The following is a 21069-nucleotide window of genomic DNA, read 5'->3' on the forward strand; positions in this document are numbered from 1 at the left end:
GGCTGGTTGCTCCCTTACTCTCCAGGTCCCCAATAAGACTCCCCCACTGGCACAGCTATAGAGTCCAGATCTCAGCCTAGCTTTCAAGCTAACCTCCAGTACCCTCTCTGTCCAACCAGTGCTTCGTGTCCCTGCCCAAGTAGCTGACACACACGCACACTTTGAGATAAGTATTTACACAACTTCACAGACACTCCTGGGAAAGGCTGACACAGATTCTCCTGCTGTGCCCCTATGCCCAGACTATACGGTAGCAATTCTTGCCACCACCAGCTAATAATTATCAGCTACCCAAAGGCCCTTAAAAGGGTGTCCAATTATTACTCTGCAATATTATTATTCAATAGTAGTGTAACTAAGCAATCAAGGCTTATTGGAAGGGCTTAGTACAGGATCACTTATAAGCATGCAGTGTACTCTAGAGCTTAAATTATCTCTACATAAACCAGCCACAGTTGAAAATGGTTTAAAATATTTACTAATAAATACTAAAAACACAAGACAATACTACACCACAGTGCCACTCAAGCGTTCAGAGATCACACAGAAACGTAAAATAATTCAGTAGTACAGTTCTGACATAACAGAAAAACACTTAGTCTAATCTTTTCTAATTCCTAGCTATTGCTACAAGGAAACATACTTCTAAAGTAACTTACTTACATAGAGCATAAGGCAGTGTTGAGTTGAATAGTCAAACAAAAATGCTTGCAGTCTCTCTCTGAGCAATAGTTTTTAAAATCACTAACAAACATTTCGGCTGGGCCCTCCCAGATTACATCATTTTGACACTTAGGTTTCCCGGTATATTACATCATGTTGACACTTAGCCTGGGGTTCCCAGGCCAACAGGCTACATTATTTAGCAAGATAACACCTGCTCAGGAAGCTACAACAATAAAAAACATTTCACATGTACACTCTAGTAATTATTCCTTAAGTTAAACAATAGAAAGAATGTGCTGACCCAGTCAGGCTGACTCCGAGCTCTACAGATCAAAGGATAGATTTGAAATAATTTTAACTTCAAAAGAAAGATTTGAAATGCTTGCCTTAGTTTTCCTTACAGCAGATGGCAATGTTGCTACAATCCTGAAATTCAACATTTTACAGTATTTTCTCTCATTTAAGAAACAAGCCTGTATTTCACATTTATATTTACAAATGCCAGAATTATGTATCAAATTCTGTTTGACTAGGCTGGCAGCCTTCACCCTTCACTACCAGTCTTTACAGTGACGATCCTTATGGGGTATCTGCCTCCCACACTGACATTTTCCCCAAGTAATCACAGGAAAACAAGATCAATAATAAAAAAAAAAAAGACCCCAATGGAGCACTAATAGCACTTATCTGACTGCTAGGTATTCAACACAGCAAAGGGCGTTCAGATCAACTTGCGATGATGGCATTCAGACTGGCGGCAAAGACATTCTGGGTATCTGAATCTATGTGTCACCTTTCTGCCCTATGTCATATATGAGGAGCAAACGTGTACTATATAATGCATTCAATATCTAAAGTCTTCAGTATTCTGTCAAGAAGTTGGGCTATCCTTGGCAGGAGATCCTTAAGGTTAAGAACACTTTAACAGTGGCACAGAAGGACACATTACATTCTCTAGCTTTTACATTAAGTGATTTAAAATTAACAATATATTTTGATGACTGACCAAAAAAGAATTTTTGTGTCACTGAAGAGTTAAGTAAATTAGATGTACTGCTATCACAAGCATCAGAAGTAAACCATATGCTAGTCTTCTTAAGTCATGTACGTATTAGTGTGTGAACTCCAGTTTTCCCTAGTGTAGTAATTATCTACTATTTTTGGTAACACCAATGCTGGAAAAAGATTGCAAGTTTTCCTGAATCTGATCTAAATAAGAACTCTGAAAAAAAACAACAAAGTATACTATATTGTTTAATACTCAAACAGCTAAAGTACTAGACTTATGTACCCTTTACTATTTATACCTAGTAATACAGAATCCTTATCAGAAGCAGAGATACAAATAGGGCAGTTTCCCCACTCTGGGTTACATTTTTAAGAGAGACAGATGAAGGACTTGCCTTGCGAGCAGCGTATAAATCCTAATCAGCTGGAACTGATGCATACTACCAGACTTTTCTGGCATTGGAGACCATAATTTTGGCCACTTTTTGCTTTTAAGTGACTGTTTCAAGTTGAATAAAGCTGTGATGTTGTCACTTTGTATCTGGCAGCCTAATTCTCTCACTGAATCTCTTTTCAAGACAGCATGGATTTCCTACTAGCCATATAAAAAATTAACATTCTAACAAAGGATGAAAGTTGCCTTATCTGAATGCTGAAAAAAATGAGACTGTAGTTATGTCACAGTAATAAATCCTCCATTTACTATACAACTCAGTGGAAGGAGTTATTTTTTTTCCACTTTACTCTCCAGAATTTCTAAAGTACCTGTACAAGTCTGTGTTTCTGTGCTTTATCTTAAGACTAGTGTCAATCCAACAAAGGTAACAATACCGGTCCTTGAAATTACAATATGGTTACATACATAATACTGAAATATTAATTTGCAAGTGTCTTGTAGTCAAATAAAAACTGCAGAGTGACAGGGACCAAATTAGATGTAGTTATAGTGGGCCTAACATTTCAAAGCAGTGCTGAAATGTTAAAAATGTCAGTCTTATCTGCCAGTGAAGTTCCTTGATCTGTTACAACCAAGGAAATACCAAGACAGGCACCAAATAATTCAACCCCACCACCCAATTTATTATCCAGGGTGGATAATAAAGAGTGTATCTGCATATCTTACTAGAAGCCTACCCATACTCAGTTTCCCTATCTTAGGTTTCTGGATTAGCACAGTTGCAGACTCACAAAGGGTGGAAGGGCATAAAGGACATCACAGTCCACTGCTGCGGGTGGTGCTGGATTGACTGGATCCAAGACTAATGGCAACTAGTACAACAATTATGGCTTCCTCATCTCCTGGTACTATGGTCTGTTATTAAACAATGTGAACAATCAATCAGACCAATGCTACTGTTGCTGTCATTAATCATTTCCCAGTGATGCCAGACAAACTCTCATGTTATCAATTACTCTGCACCTTAGTACTCAGACTTAAATATTTAGAATTATCCTCACGGTAGGTGCACAGGTTGGAAGGTTTGGAGACAAAGCCAGAGAGGCACGATTACATTGGTTTGGACATATGCTGAGGAGGGATGCTGAGTATATTGGGAAAAAGATGCTAAGGATGAAGCTACCAGGTAACAGGAAAAGAGGAAGGCCTAAGATAAGGTTTATGGATGTGGTGAGAGAGGACATGCAGGTGGTTGGTGTGACAGAGCAAGATGCAGAGGACAGGAAGAAATGGAAAGAGGTGATCTGCTGTGGCGACCCCTAAGGGGAACAGCCGAAAGAAGATGATGATGTATCCTCACGGTGGATGCAAAGCTTCAAGCCACAGACTACCAGTGCTCTTTAATGTATACAAGTACTACACTCAAAACCAGACTGTAAGCTTTCAAAAAAAATTTGCAGTAACAAAGGAAAACCTTTTTTTTTCTAACTTACATTTTTGACCAGGTTAGTTTTACTGGGCAGGGTCCATTTTTACAGGGTATGTTCTATATGGCACCAAAATCATAACTGACACTGCAAATTTAATAGAAAGCTTTTATGCCATCCCAAAGTTTAAAACTACCATAAAATTACCTGTGAGATAGGACATCTTGTAAGTGCTTTAATACCATTCTCCTGCTTCAGCTCACCTCTTCTCCAGTAAGAATTCACTATGACAAAAGTCTTCTTTGCCAATACATATAAAATACAAACACTGACTACTTAACACACAACCTGAATTAAAACCAGTAAGCAACATTAAATTATTGAATGCTATGAGCTGTACCACATGACAAATTACTAAAGAATGATGTAGTGTGGAAAATGCTCAAGTATCAAAATGCTATGCATTCACCTACTGGACACTTGTATATATTTGGGCAGAAAAGAGAGAAAGTCTGTATGTGTGTGTGAAATTATAAGTGCTTACTTTTGTACATTATTTTTACTTTTCAAATGTGTAGAGTTTGTTTCCATTCTTAATATTACAGTAATCTGTACAGACAGGAGAGATACTCATATTGGACTACAAAGCTCCTAATGTATAACTGGGATGGCTAAAAAGGCCTGTTTTGGATCATCACACCTACACAGTCAACAAACAATAAACACAACACACTGATGGTATGTCACATTTACTTCAAATAGTCATTCAGGTGATGCCAGTCTAGGAACTGTAACACCATATGAAATTCATGCCAAACTATGCTCTGTACAACACATGAAAAATATATTTAAATTCATTATCACCTTTAGAAGAGGATCAGCGTGTTCTAAAAACCAGCCTGCTACTGCATGTCCAGCCTCATGATAAGCCACAGTCTTCTTTTCCTCGGGCTGTAAAACCTGGGTCTTTTTCTCCAAACCTTATGAAGGTAAATGAGTTACAAAACAACAATGATGACATATCACCTATTACTATGCATCATACTACAAAATACACAACAAAATATTAACAGACAGTTCTGTAGTTGTTAGAAAGGACATAAGACTAGTAAGCTTGTTAGAAAAAGTGCAACTATGCCAGCACATAAGACTATTGAGCTACACACATTTTTGCAGTTGTAACATTAGGTATTTCATCTATTATCAATGTGTATGAAACTGTGAGATTTCATTACCAAGCTGAATAATTACCTCTCATCTTACTTTTGCTAAAGTAACATGTTATACTATTTACACAAATAAAACTTGGAACCTGAGAGTATTTCTCTACTGTGAGAATTCCAGCCACCCATTCTCAGTCCAAAAACTATTGCTTCATTTATACTACACGTTCTGATTTTTTTTTTTGGTCCTGTTTACCCAAACCTTCACTAGCGTACCCACTCTATTGACAGACATATAGCTCATTTGTTCCCTAAGGATGAGGGTTGAGTACAACAGGAGCAGCAATGTCACCCTTGAGATTTTGTGCATAAGCCCTAATTCCATGGTGTAAGCCCAGTAACTTGCAACAGGTGTTCCGTATGTAATGAGCTTTAGCAGGGGTATGTCATTCACTTCCATAAGTGACACAATCCCTGAAGACACTCCTGCCCCTGTGAAGAACTTTTCTGTGAGATCTCCATTCTCCACAGATGATGCTATCATATGTAAATGTGTCCCAAATAAGTTCTGCAAAATTCTCCCTGTCGAGATGCAAGCTGACTGAACCATGTCATTCTACCTTTCCCACATGCCAGCTCCTGTAAATGCTTGTACGCCAGCTCCCTAAAGAAATGTTGCACTTGAAAGACAGAGTGCCAACATGCAGAAAAAGAACTGAAAATGCAAATCCCCACCCCCAAACTTGTTTATACTAACTGTGAGATCACCAAACCGTGGAGAAAAGGGACTATTCTGAGAAATGGCCATCTTGGACTTAGTTATGTCCATTTATTCTGCCATTCAGTCTCCATGGTTTGAGACTCACTCTAATGGATCCCGACATTTCAAATGGTTACCAGCTGAGCCACTAATCAAATCTGAATCACCTGGGTATAATCAGGGTTTCAGCTCTTTATGAAAATGTGGTTAACTACATGTTCTGACTTCACTTCTTGATGTTGCCATGACAATTTACAACCGAAACACAAATTCTACACCTTCATGTAAGGCTTAAGTGTAGAGAGCAGTACAAAACTAGGGAAGAATTTGCACAGATGAATCAGAGATAAGTGACAGTAGCCTAGAACTGTATTATGTGTTGAAAGACAGGAGTGATAAGTTACAGACAAAGTCACTGAGGCAGGAAACCAGTACTGAGGTAAAGAGAAGTAAAAGTAGATATGTGGATAGTCCAAAGACTGAGGGCCTACAGCAGCTTTTGTTTATCGTTTCAGGAGGATGGATATTCTTCAAGGTGAAAGCACATATGCCAATGTTGGAAATACTAGGTGAAGGTGTTACAATACAAGGAAAGCAAAGGAGTCTGAAGCAAAGAAAATATTCGCATGAATACAGCATGGGAACAGCAAAAGACATTACTGAAAGGGATATCATTTTCAGACAAGAGGAGAATGGAGGGGAGATCAGGAAGCAGAGTGAAAAGCATGGCTGATAAACAAGAAAAAGGATAATTATTACACAAGCATAAAACAAGAGGTGGAAACACAAGTATCTACAATGAGATAAGATAACTGAAACTATTTCAAGTCAAACTACTGGCAAACACCAGGATAGAATATAGATTCACATGTGATTACTAAGCTAACTACCTCAAGGGACCTTTTGGCCTTTTTAAACCTAGCCATGCTTCCCAACGGTGAGAATTCAAACCCTGCATCTTGTAACTGGAAGGTAAATATCTTAACCATTATAGCAACCACTATAATACACACACACACACACACACACACACACATATATATATATATATATATATATATATATATATATATATATACATATATATATATATATATATATATATATATATATATATATGGGTTCCTATCAGATTGCCGAAAGCCCATTTCACCGAAACTCATTTCACTGAGACCAAATCACCGAAAACTAATTTAGCTGAAAATAGTACAGGGAGTGTATCTGCCCTTTTTCCCCCTGTAGTGCGACCCTGGAGTTAGTATATATAAGTAGGGGTGGGGGATTGGGGGGCGCAGCCCCCCAACTAATGTTGGTATAAACTACTAACTTACCTGGTTAATAGGAACTGGACAGTATAAAACTAAGCTAGGTGGGGGGCTATGCCCCCCACACCCCCCCTACTTATATATTCTAACTCCAGGGTCGCACTACAGTGGGGAAAAGGGCAGATACACTGCCTGTACTATTTTCGGTGAAATGAGTTTTCGGCGATTTGGTCTCGGTGAAATGGGTTTAGGTGAAATGGGTTTTCGGCGATCTGATAGAAATCCATATATATATATATATATATATATATATATATATATATATATATATATAGATAGATATATATATATACACACACACACTCACACACACATATACACATATATCATCATCTTTCGGCTTTTCCCGTTAGGGGTCGCCACCTCGGATCATCTCTTTCCATTTCTTCCTATCCTCTGCATCTTGCTCTGTCACACCAACCGTCTGCATGTCCTCTCTCACCACGTCCATAAACCTTATCTTAGGCCTTCCTCTTTTCCTGTTACCTGGCAGCTCCATCCTTAGCATCTTTTTCCCAATATACCCATCATCCCTCCTCAGCACATGTCCAAACCAACGCCATCTTGTCTCTCTTGCTTTGTCTCCAAACTGTACAACATGAGCTGACCCTGTAATATACTGATTCCTAATCCTATCCATCCTAGTCACACCAAGTGCAAATCTTAACATCTTTAACTCTGCCACATCCAGCTCTGACTCCTAAAATGCCACTGTCTCCAACCCATATAACATAGCTGGTCTCACTACCCTCTTGTAGACCTTCCCTTTCACTCTTACTGGTACCCGTCTGTCACAAATCACTGCTGACACTCTTCTCCACCCATTCCACCCTGCCTTTACTCTCTTCTTCACCTCTCTTCCACATTCACCATTACTCTGAACTGTTGATCCCAAGTACTTAAACTCATCCACCTTTACCAACTCTACTCCCTGCATCCTCACCATTCCTCTACCCTTCCTCTCATTTACACACATATATTCTGTCTTAGCCCTGCTGACCTTCATTCCTCTGCTCTCTAGAGCATATCTCCACCTCTCCAGAGTCTCCTCAACCTGATTCTTACTCTCATTACAGATCACAATGTCATCTGCAAACATCATAGTCCACGGGGCCTTCTGTCTAATCTCATCTGTCAACCTGTCCATCACCACTGCAAATAAGAAAGGACTCAGAGCTGATCCTTGATGTAATCCCACCTCCACCTTAAACGGATCTGTCACTCCCACTGCAGTCCTCAACACTGTCACACTACCCTCGTACATATCCTATACTACTCTTACATACTTCTCTGCCACTCCCAACTTCCTCATACAGTACCACAACTCTTCTATAGGCACCCTGTCATATGCTTTCTCCAAGTCTACAAAGACACAATGCAACTCCTTCTGACCTTCTCTGTATTTCTCCAATAACACTCTCAGAGCAAACATCACATCTGTAGTGCTCTTTCCTGGCATGAAACCATATGCTGATCACTAATCATCACCTCCCTTCTTAACCTAGCTTCTACTACTCTCTCCCATAACTTCAAGCTGTGACTGATCAATGTTATCCCTCTGTAGTTACTGTAGCTCTGCACATCACCCTTATTCTTAAAGATAGGTACCAAAACACTTTTTCTCCACTCCTCAGGCATCTTCTGACTTTCCAAAATTTCATTAAACAATCTAGTTAAAAATTCCACTGCCATTTCTCCTAAGCACCTCCATGCTTCCATTGGGCTGTCATCTGGGCCAACAGCCTTTCCATTCTTCATCCTCTTCATAGCTGTCCTTACTTCCTCCTTGCTAATCTGTTTCACTTCCTGATTCTATACACACACATACACACACACACACACATATATATATATATATATATATATATATATATATATATAGATATATACATATATATATTTTTTTATATATATAATATATGCACATATGTCTATATACACACACACTATATATATATATATATATATACACACACACACACACACACACACACACACACACACACACACACACACACACACACACAGTATATACACATATGTATATATAAATATATAATGTATAATACATACACAGACACAGCATACATAGCCATGGGAAAGGGACAGCACTGCCATGCCAAAGGTCTTAACAATGACAGAAGGTTGAAAGGCCAGGAAGCGCAGCTGAGCAGTATAAATCTGAAAATAGTTTAAAATGGTTTGAAGAGACATCCAGCCTATCAGAGAGAGAGAGAGAAATAATTAGAACCGTTCATCAGGGGTGGAATGGCAGCTGCAAATTTAGCTGCATGATGTACGATCTCAAGTTAGTGACAGTTACTTTGCTTAATAAAGGTGAGGTCTACAGTATAGACAAATGTAGGTCAATCTAGGCATTCAGGGAAGAGTCTCTGATGTGATGTATTGTACTGTTTCAAGTAATGTAATTAGAGTTTCCTGCAAATTATTTGGGGCGTGTAATCAATTTAACTCATGAGCTGATCATGGTAAGCAGGAAGCAAATAAGCACTCTGCAAATCTATGATTACCTTCAAGAGGTTTAATAACAATAAATGCATACATACTGCCTCACACAATCAGATTTGATGAAGACCTTCACTACATGGGACAAAAGTACTTATTTATAGCTTTAATTACAGTGGTGTGGTAGTGGTTTATGCAGCAGTCTGTACACATTTGATAGTCTATTGTGACTTCTGTGTTGTGCGTGTGTTTAACTATAAACACTACATCCCTTGCTTTACTGATATTCAGGACACCCACACCACAACCAAACCAGTTTTCCAGTTTGTGTAAGTCAATCTGTCTTGTTACCTGGTCAGAAATTTGTAAAAGGAGACTGTCAGCACCACATCCACTAAGCTCACTGCAGGTGTCCTTCAACAGAGCAGTCACGTTTCATTCATAAACAGACACGGGCACAGCTTCCACTCAATAATTTTAAATGAGGAAATCACACCATTTCACTTTGTGTGTCTGCACAGCAACATGTAGAAATCAACTTGGTGAATGCAACAGTCAATGACAGCAAAAGGTTTTGTAAGGTCTGGAAAGAAAGTAGAGTACACTCTCATCCACAAATTATCCAAAGTATCTGGCAAGATCTGAGTATGTTAGCAAGCCTATGCTCTGGGCGAAAGTTTTGTATACATAATACTAAGTCTACAATTATCAAAATGCATGTAAAGTTAATAATGCTGCACAGTCTTCAATACCGTGGCAAATGAACTAAAGACAAGAGTCTGAGCAAGTAGAAGCCCAGCTTAGCATTGTAATAGCTTTTAATAAAACAGCATAACACATGGTTTACTAAAGGATAGTGCATTCCACCAAAGATTTGTTAATCAGATCTGTGACATATCTAGCAATCAAGGATGTTGTCATTCTAAAGAATTTCTGAGTCCAACTCCTGATGTTGAGATGTGGTTTTACCGCTCAGCAACATCTTCTTGACCCAAATGATCGAGGCAATGTGAAGCTGGAAGTACAGACAAGGTGAACAGGCATCTCCAGAGATCAAAACTGGGGACGAGGACACTAGCCACACTACTTGTCAAATGAGTGATGAAAAGAAGAGAATGATGGCAAGGAGTTCTCCAGAGTTTCAGTTCACAGTGGTAACAGTAATTTGTGTGGCCGGTGGTTCTTTTGTACAGCGTGAAATGTCAGTATTACTGCAAATCCAAGACTACCACTTCTACGTACATTCTAGTACAACTACAATACAATTCTGTACAGGTGAAGAGCAAAAGAATTCCCAGATAATAGTTTAACTTTCCAGGATCAGAGTAATGAAATAACACAACACGTACTGAGTGTGCAATTCTGCTCGTGGGATAACATCAAATTCAAACACTCATTTAATCGCATGATGGACTGGTAAGCTCAGGTGGATGTAGAAGAACCTTTGACACCTACTGAAGACAGTAGGGAAAGTTCCCCGATGCACTGGCCAAACTTTAACTTATCAGTATAAATACCAACTTGGGTCTCCCTGAAAAGAAGCTACAAGTCAAGTGGGATTAACCCAGCAAATGATTAAAAAAAAAAATCTTAAAAGGTGCTCTTAAGAAGAAGAAAACGAGAAAATGAGAGAGAACTCAGGATGTCATTTAGTAATGCATTTTTGAGCTTTGCGATATCTATACAAAAGGCTGTGATATTCAACAAATATAGACTTAAATACACTTGGAAGAACTCTAACAGGAAGAAAATCCCATGCAGGTATATACAGACACACCACGCCAGATGAAGTCTGTAGACAGCCTATTATAACAAGTAGGAAACATGTTGAATGTTCTAAAGACTAATAATCTGAGGGGGTGTGCCTAGCAAAGCAGGTTTAGTACAGTGGTGAGGAAAGTTTCAATTGTGCCACAAACACTCCAGCTCTAATATAAGAGTTCTAGCCAATGTGGCAATTCTGCAGTGAGAAGTTCTCCAAGGGTCAAGAAGAGTAATAAAGATTTGGTTAACTTAAAATTAAGACCATATTGGATACAAGATGGACAGTATCTTGCAAATATGCAAGAAGTTGAATAAAATAAAAGTTAAAGCAATTCAAGCAAGGTATCACATCTATAGCTACACAATGTTGCCCAAGTACAGCTCTAAGGATTTGGTCAAATCCTATTTTTTAACTTTATATTAATTTAGTATTAAATCACTCAAACACACAACCCTAACAATGGACCCAGATAAAAGGATAGTGATAAAAATGTTCATATGGTCTACTGTGTATACAAATTTTATTACATCCCACCTGCATTTTCAAATGTTTTTGACCATCTGGTTCCCAAGCTCTACAACTTTCATACTTATCTTCCTATGAGTCTATCTAAGCTCTCAACAATTTCTATAGCTTCTCTCTGAGCTCTCAACAACTCCTACAGCTACCCTCACACAGCCCAACCTTGTAAATATTGTAAATAGCATTCTACTGTTGATGTGTTTATGTAAAGCGCATTTACATTTTCTTAAAAGGTTTGTATGTAAACCGTTTCCACACCTAACACATATCTGTTTTCCTCAAATGAAACTGTATGATCCCTACCTTCAAGCTTAATGAATTTGTTAACTATGCATGATATTGAATGCATTTATGAGTAACTATTCTACATAATATTATCTTTAATATTAACTATCAGTTGTATCTAAATTGTATAATGCATCTTGGAGCTTTTCTCCCCGGGCCTCCACTGAAAATGGGTCAGTTCGGCCCAGTGGACTTCTCTGGTAATCAAACTGCAAATAAAATAAATAACAAGACTGCATGTCATCTCATGTTTAAGGCCGACAGTCACAGCTCAGGGCTTCTCATTTTTGTAGCAGTAGTTTACAAAGAATGGCGCTGCTTGGGATTGCAAATCCTGGACTTTCAGCATGAATACAGAAATGTGAAGGAGTTGTTACAAACACACCCCTATCTCAAAAGTGTAACATGCTTAATGCATAAATTGTAGGGGGGGAGCTAATGCACTGACAAGAAGCTTGCATAAGAGTATGATTCACAGACATAAATATATAATGAGGTGATTAGCATTCTATGTTTAAATAGCCCTGAATTTATGCCAGTAAGAAGCAGTTTTCAAGAAGAATATGGAGATGCAAGGTTGTGGACTGGTTTGGTAAATGTCTCATTTTGGTGCTTGTGCATACCTGGACATTCTACTGAAGTGGTCACTTGGGTGAATGTTTCATTCTGGTGCTTATGCATACCTGGACATATTACTGAAAAGGATAGTTTGGGTGAATGTTTCATTTTGGTGCTTATGCAAACATGGACATACTACTGAAGGGATCGCGTGTGTGAATATTTCATTTTGGTGTTTACGCATACATGGACATATTACTGAAGGGGTTACTTGGGAAAATGTTTCATTTTGTTGCTTGTGTATACTTGGACATACTCCTGAAGGGATTGCCATGGGAAACAATTAATTTTTGTGTCAGGGAAGCACTTCTGCATACATGGTCAGACTGCTGTGCAAAATAATTTATTATGTCATTTTTAGTGCTTGCACATACTTAAGACAAACTAATGACAGTGTTGCTGGGGGAAATAATTCATTTATGTGTCAGGGAAGTGCTTGTGCATACTTGGACAAAAGTTTTCAAACTACAATTCCAATATCAAAGGCGGAGCATTGATTTTAATAATGGATGTGCGTATCGTGCAGATGTCAGACTATGAATTGCAAAGCCACCTCATTAGCATATGCTGCTTTACAACATTTTTCATTTGAATCTCATTGTTTTCAAGGTTTTTCACATTAGCGTAAATGGCCTCTATGAATCTTACCTTTGCTATGCTCATTCGTAATCATCGGGGTTACTCCTATTGTATTTGTGCAAGCAACTATGAATCCAAGCCTAAATGTTTATCGTTATCATCACCTTTGGTACACCATCACTTCTACTGAAAATCCCCTAAACATACCAGATTTATGCTACTCATTCAAGTTCACCTTCAAGATTAATTAAGTGCTTAATTCTTTCACACCTAGCCTGAGTGGAATTTCACACCTCCCAACACCTGAAGATTTCTTGCTGGATAGCTTTCGTCTAACCTAAATTCCAGGGAATGCAGTTTTGTAACCTACCTGTAAACAAATGTATACATAACAAAACTATAAAAGTTACAAAAAAAAGTTAAAAATACTTCAGCATGGACTCCTCTTCACAATGGGGATATTAATATGCGAGCCAGATATAAAAGTAACTTTATAATGAACAAGTAATTGGACTATATATAAATTATACAAAAACTATCAATGTCTCTCACTATAGTACATAGATCCCAACTATCAGTATGCCTTTTGCTTGTGCAGATGCGATTTTCGATTTGCTGTAAAGCAGTTTTGTAGATGTCAATCCATTTTTGAAATATCTGCAAAATTATAATTTGTATGCATATTTAAATGACAAACAAAACCAAATACCTGTAAAGCAGTGCTACTTAGACAACAATTATTGGTGTAAAGTTTTTAGAGCACTGTGTACACTTTCACTTGATAATATGGCGTACACACAATAATAAATTCTGGTTCAATGTATTAACGTAATTACAGACATATGGTATACATATTCATACTTCCAGACAAGAACTCACATTTCTATGGTACTGAGTACCCCATTTGTCAGATTTGTCATTCCTCCCATTTGTCAGAGTTGTCACTCCTTATTTCTGAAATATTGTTTCATAATTTGCACAGTTGGACAATGTCTGAGATATTACAGAATTATGATATATATATGTATATGTGCATATTTTGTTTTAAAAAGTATACACATCTGCAAATTGGTTGCAGACAAACAGAAGGTATCAGTGACAGGTGTTACAGCATTATGCAAGCTTTCATTTGATACCATGGTGTTCCACATGTTATCTGGGTCAAGTTTTAATACAAATATTACTATGACACTTTCATAATCTGGCATAAAAAGAAATCAGAGTTTACGGACCACTGCACTGAATCAACAGACATTCGTGACCTGTGTGCTAAGCTGATCTTTGAAATGCAATTCCACCAAGCTACTATGTGGACAGTGCCCAATTTATTTACATAAAGTATGCAAATATGCATAAATATCACTCTTATTGCTGAACAACTATAAATATTTGCAGAGTGCTGTGGTTAGACAGCAGCTCTCCTTGCCTAATTTTCCAGCTTCATGCAATCATTTAACTGACACCATAAAGTACTTATCAACTCTGTACTGATAAAGCCATTAACAGATGTAATAATATGGCATATATTAATAATTTTGCATAAAATAAAATCACACGGTCTCACAACTTCACTTATAAGTGGACAGCTTCTGACATATTTGCATAAATATATTTATGCAGATCTGCTCACTGATAATGGAGTACTAGTATCTGCAAACTGGTGGTAGTTAGATACCAGGAATCACTGACAGGTTTTCCAATATTATGTAAGCTTTCAATTCATACCATGAAGTGCCATACACATGCCTTCTTGGTCGTTATTACCAAGAAATATTAATTTAGAGGACTAATGACTGGGTCTCTGATCATAACCCATTTATAGTGCATGGAGCATGGTGATTATGTTCTGATATTGGACTGCGCAGTGATGCAGCAGTAGCATTGTCACCTAACAGCAAGATGGTTAGATTCTCAGCTGGAGTGCCTTCTGTGCAGAGTCTGCATGTCCTCCCTGCGTTCATGTGGGTTTCCTCCGGGTGCTCCGGTTTCCTCCACATTACAAAGACATGTGTCTAGAGTGTTTCTCCCAGGGCCTCCGCTGAAAACTGGCTTTGTTCCAAGTCAGACTTTCCCAGTTAATAAATGTTAAATAAATTTAAAAAAAGTAAATAAATATTCAGAAAAAGACAAATCAGTTAAATGCTATACTGGTGCTAGACTAGATCTTAACAAATGTTAAGCACCCCCTGCTTAAGTTAAGGTCAGATCTCGGGCTACACTGTAAAATCTGCCGGTATGGACCAGCAAATGACAGAGCCAGAAAAAGAGATTTGGATCTGCCTGCTGCCCATACTGATAACGTGCCCCTTCCTTTTACAAGCTTAGAAAGTGGCTAAAATAACAGGATGTGCATTCACCTGCATTTTCTCTGAAGGATACAAACTGTGAAATTCAAATATATGTTACTATTCAGTGACTTAAATCCTCCATGATTTGTCTGAAAAACCACAAACTTTATGAGGACCAGACCAAATAAATGAGGCAAAATTCTGGACAGTTTAGAGGTACGGCAAGCCTCTAAACTGTAAATGTAAGGATCTGTGTGCTACATTGCCTTTCTGACTGCACTCGTTAAGCGGATAAGTGCTTTATTGCTTTCAAAGCCAGCAAAACACTTGGCAATTTTTTTCTTTGTTTTTTTTTTTTTTACTGTAACAAGTAGTACATTGAGCAGATAACGCTGTATACACTACAAGGAATTATGATCTGGTATCCAATCATAACCTTCAATTATGTGTGCTCAACAGGGTACCAAGACTGAATTTCTTGACAGCCATGTCTTGAACACATAATAAACAGGTCATGATCAGCAACCTGATCATGATTCCTCTATGTCGAGACATGGATACCAAGAAATTCACCTCAACAGCGAAGGTCATGAGGTGAATATACCCATGTGAAGAGCAGAATTATGGTTATGATCAGAGACCCAGTCATAATTCTTTGAAGTGCATGGAGCTTTATCTACTCCCTGCACTACCAGTTACAGAAAGAAAAAAAAAATAAAGTGCAAAAGCACAAAGTGTTTTACTGGCTTTGCATCAATATACATTTTTTGAACAATAAGAAGTATGAAACTTTAATGTCTGGCATAAATGCCTAGCTGTAATCCTCAGTGATTTACCCGAAAATTGGAAAAAAAAAGAGGGACACAGCAAAAATATGAGAGAAACTCAGGGATAGTTGCGAGACATGGACAGCAGAGTGAAACAATGCTATTAGCTCTTAGATTGAGACCCTATCATAGGGGTGCTTAGGGAGGATGTGTGAGAATATTAAGCACACCCTAAGAGCTATTATGATCAGAACACATACTAGGGAAGGTGAGCATATTCTCAGCATTCCATGCACTACAGAAAGAATAGCTGTATCAGATCTTACCATTACCATAGATGTCCTTCTCTTCTAGATGCTGCAGTATTCATAAATTTGGGGAGTACGCCTCTGGCTGACTCATAGGTCCGGCCAGTATACAAAGTCTACTGCTGCTGTAAGGTATATGCTACATCGCACAGAATCAAAATGTACGTCAGTCATAAAGTGACGTAGGGTATAAAACAGACGTTGGCATGTACCAGACCTTAGAAATGAATGCCGCAAAAGGCACCAGCCTGCTGCAAGGTGAAGAAAACATGTCACCAGAAGACAGGGAAGCATCAGGGGGAAGGGGGAGAGTAATACTGCAACATATAGAAGAGGAGGATATCTATGGTTATGGTAAGATTTTACACAACTATTCTATGTCCTTCTATTCATATTCTGCAGTATTCATAACATGAGAGAGAGTACCAAAGTTCATGCAGAAGAATTGGGTGGAGGAGCAGAAACATTCTCCACAAACCCATGCAGAACAGCACTGGCAAAACTAGCTCTGGACTGGAAATGCCATCAAGTTTACAATGTTTTGTGAAAGTATGAACAGAAGACCAGGTAGCTTCTTCCATGGTAGAGCAGGTCTCCAGGCCTTTAAAGAATGCACCAGAGGAAGATACTGCTCTAGTGGAATGTGCCCTAATAAGGAAGGGTAGATTCTTTCCATGAGCCACATAACAGAAGGAAATAGTTTTGGAAATCCAAGAGGAAATAGTCTGCTTGGAAACAGGCTAGCCCAGGGCCATTGGGTGATAGGAAACAAAAGGGCATTCAGATTTCCAAAATTGGTTTGGTTTTATCCAAGTAATATCTGAGTTGCCAGTGCACATCTAAAGTGTGTAGGATCCTCTCGCTAGAGGACTGAAGAGAATTGAAAAAGGTTGGAAGATTGATGGACTGATTGACAGATAACTCATTAACCACCTTGGGCATAAAGTAAAGGAGGGGTTTGTGCACGGGGAAAACCTGTCTCTGTGGAAAACAATGGAGGGGGAAGAGGACACGAGAGCCTGTAACTCAGACACCCTTCTGGCAGACGTAATGGCCATGAGAAGGACTGTTTTCCAAGGGCAGTGTTGCAGGGAAGCAGAACTTGTTGGCTCAAAAGGGGCCAGGGTAAGTTTTTCTAAGACAAATTTGAGATCCCAAGGAGGAGGGACTGATTTCCTTGGTGGTCTGATGTGAAGGATGCCTTTTAAGAAGACTTTGACTTCCAACCTGGAAGCTAAAGGGGGAGACATAGGCAGATGTGCAGAGATAGCAGATAAATGAGCTTTTACTGAGGAGTATGACCAGCCCATTCTTCAGTAATTCACACAGGTAGGACAGGACCAGTGGAACATCCACTAGCAGTGGTTGTAAGTCATTTTTTAAGACACCAGATGGAAAACCTTTTCTATTTAGAAACATAGGATTTTCTAGTTGCCAGTTGTGGATTTTCTGGCCTCCTGTAGAACTAGAACTTGTAGCACATCCTCAGAAAAGAGGTATCTGAAGGGAATCAAAAATATATCACCCACAGGGTCAGTTGTAGAGTTGACATCTGTGGATGAACTAAAGTTCTCTTGTCCTGTGTGAGTAGGTCTATTCTGTGGCATAACTTGTGATGATTGCCCTTAGCTAAATGCAGAGGAAGGGGGAACCAATGCTGTTTTGGCCAAAAGGGAGTCACCAGCAAGATTTTTGATTGCTCCTGTTGGATTTTCAACAGGACCTTTTGAAGAAGTGTGAAGGGGGTAATGCATAAAGAAACATCTCCTTCCAAGAGGAATGGTTTCAAATGGCTCTTAAAAGAATATTATTTATTTATTTATTTATTACAGTTTGATGAATGGGATAGTCCAGTGGGTCTAGAAGAGCCCGTTTTCAGTGGAGGCCCGGGGAGGAAAGCTCCACAGGATATAGGCAATTTTACAGTAGTTATACCAAAGTAAATAAAGTAGTAGAACAGTGAAAATAAGAGATAATATACAATTTGTTAAAAAAAGACATAACATTTCAAATCCTAGGTAATGATTTACAAAAGTGAGATTCATATAGTCTAAACATATTAAAAGTGCAGGCATTTCAGATGAAAAAACATGTAAGTAAAACATTTATGTACAGATAAACAAGCTTTTTTTTGAAAGTTAGAAATATGAGGAGAGGACAGAGAAGAAGAAGGTGAGGTGGGAGAGATAAAAGGTGGTATATAGTGGAGAAAGGGAATGGGTTGGGGGAGTTTATGAGGTACAGGGTAGGAGAGGAAGTAAAGGAAGAGAAGAGGAAGTAGGAGAAGAGAGGAAGAGATATTTCTCAAACTATTGGTTATGCTTCTGTACACCCTCTGGCTAAGTTATTCCTACCCCTCCTTCACTGTCTACTAATACAGTTCTCTCTCTCAGTCTACTGCTATATTGGGAATTTTGACTTGCATACAAAACAAAAAATCTTTTCTGACTCCTTACACGATGTTCTACACTTTTAAATTATGTTATATCCCGATTTTGCTTTGTGTATATATTCATGTAAATTTTTAATCTCTGTTTAGTTGCATGACGTTTTAAAATTTTGTTGTGCCTTGCTTGTACCCTTGCTGCATCTTATTGTACTACATTTGTCTTTTTGTAACTTTTTAAAATTTTTTGGAGCTTTTCTCCTCGTGTTTCTGCTGATAATGGGCTACTAGCCCAGTTGGACACTACCCGATAATCAAATGTAATAGATAAAATAAATAAATAAGACAAAGATAGGGTGTCCATGATAAGGGATCTGGGACCCTGGCGCAAAGATTGGGAAGTTGCTTGTTCATGGGGTAGGCAAACAGATGTACCTAAGGTATACCCTATTGATGGACCATGTGTAGAAACACAACCCTGTGTAACATCCATTCATGGTATTGAGTCATGGAGCTGCTCAGTGTGTCTACCACCACATTCTGAGGTGAGGGAATGTAAACCGCCTGGAGAGAAAGTTGACTCTGGACAGCTAATTCCTAGGCCTACAAAGCCAGTCTGCACAGGATGTAGGACTTTGTGCCTCCCTGTTTGTTGACATACCAGAGAACCATGGTATTGTCTGTAAACCATCTTAAAACCCACAGGAAAAGATGAGGTTTGAAGATTTGTAGAGCAAAGATCAGGGCCCTCATCTACTTTATATTGATGTGCTCCCTTTTCTGGGCTGGAGACCAGACATGTCTGACCCTGCACGAGTCCAGTTCTGCTCTCCATCCCATGTATGAAGCATCTGTGTAGAGCTCCTGAGTGTGAGGAGGTGGTTGCAAGGGTAAATGTGGATTCTTTGCCACCCGCTGGATTCACCAGTGTAATTCCTTTTTTAGGCAAGGCAGGAATGGGATAACAAAACTCCAGAGTGTGGGAGTGTTGTAACCGTATTGCTCTCAAAAATCACTGGAATTTCCTCATATGCAACTTGGCTAGAGGGAGCATAGGAACAGTGGAAGGCATGAACCTCAGGAGGTGAAGAAACTCCCTGGCAGTCAGGGATTATGGGAGCAAGAGGTCCTAGAAGTAGAAAGTGAGGGAGAGGACCTTTTCTGGTCTGACTGGATCCTGAAGCCCAGAAAGATGTGAGCCTGGGAAGGGACCAGAAAAGATTTTTGGTAAATGACTGCGAACCCTAGACTCTCCAACAGTGACATCATGAAGGAAAGGTTCTCCTGAAGGACGTCTAGAGTCTGAGCCTGGAGAAGAAGGTCGTCTAGGTATGGAAAGACCTGTATGCCTTGTAGCCTGCAGAAGGTTATGACATGAGCTAAGCATTTTGTGAACACCCTTGGGTCACAGACAATCTAAAGGGTAAGGTACAGAATTGAAAATGTGATGAAACAATATCAAAGTGAAGAAACTTTCTGAACTGCAGATGAATGGGAATATGAAGATAAGCATCCTTGATGTCCAGTGACACCATGAAGGCCTGAGGAAGGATAAGAGGAAGAAGGGCAGGTAAGGTTAACATACAAAAGGTGGGAACATTCAGAAAGGTATTTAGATGGGAAAGGTCTAGAATGGGTCTCCAGGAACATCCTGGAGTAGAAATCTTTTCCTACTTGGGAGAGCAGCACACCTGAATAGTGCCCTGAAAAAGGAGGTAGGAGCAGACTTGGGGAAAGAGTTCCAGTTGTTCTTCTTGAGTTGTGGAATACCCCTGAATGGGGGAGGAGTGTTCCATACTATAAAGTATCCTTGCAAAATGATGGATAGAGTTATCTGTTTCCAAGCAGAGAGAGGCGAAGGGACAGAGGTGTTAATGGCTTGGAAGGCGGGTAGTCACAGACTACCTGGCTTATCCTGAAAGGGCTGTTTCTGTATGGGAGTAGAAGAGGTAGATTTAGAGGAAAATTGTTTCCTGGAATCCCTCTTACCTTTGGAAGACTGGGGATTGCAGACTTTCTAACAAAGGCAGTCCTAGTTGAGTAGTTTCTCTGGAACCTAGGCACCCGGGAAACAAAGATATGCTTCAGGTCTTGTAGCTCTTTGCCCTTCTCCTGAAGAGATGTGAAAAGATCTGCAGCTGAGGTAACAAACAATGCCTTGTTGTCTGGGGGGCATCCACAATTTTTGTCTTAATGCCATCAGGCAAAGGTTGGAGCCTGAGACAAGAATACCTCCTCAGGACTGACCCAGAAGCAGACACTCTAGCTGATGCCTCCACAGCATCATAGCTACACTTTACGGAATGCCATGTAACCTGAGCTGAGGAGTTAAGGACGGA

General features: G+C 39.2%; 1 protein-coding gene across 2 annotated transcripts in view; it reads right to left on the reverse strand.

Moving 5' to 3' along the window:
• Positions 1–21069, reverse strand: part of AFG3L2 (AFG3 like matrix AAA peptidase subunit 2) — a 1447137-nt gene that overhangs the window by 145215 nt on the left and 1280853 nt on the right. For both annotated transcript variants that reach the window (XM_044067171.1, XM_044067172.1), the window contains one exon: positions 4363–4478. In XM_044067171.1, the coding sequence (XP_043923106.1) occupies positions 4363–4478 (116 nt within the window). The remainder of the gene's footprint in view (positions 1–4362; positions 4479–21069) is intronic.

Source organism: Protopterus annectens, chromosome 3.part1 (assembly GCF_019279795.1).
Source record: "Protopterus annectens isolate FY-2018-M chromosome 3.part1, PAN1.0, whole genome shotgun sequence".
Lineage (NCBI taxonomy): Eukaryota > Metazoa > Chordata > Ceratodontiformes > Protopteridae > Protopterus > Protopterus annectens.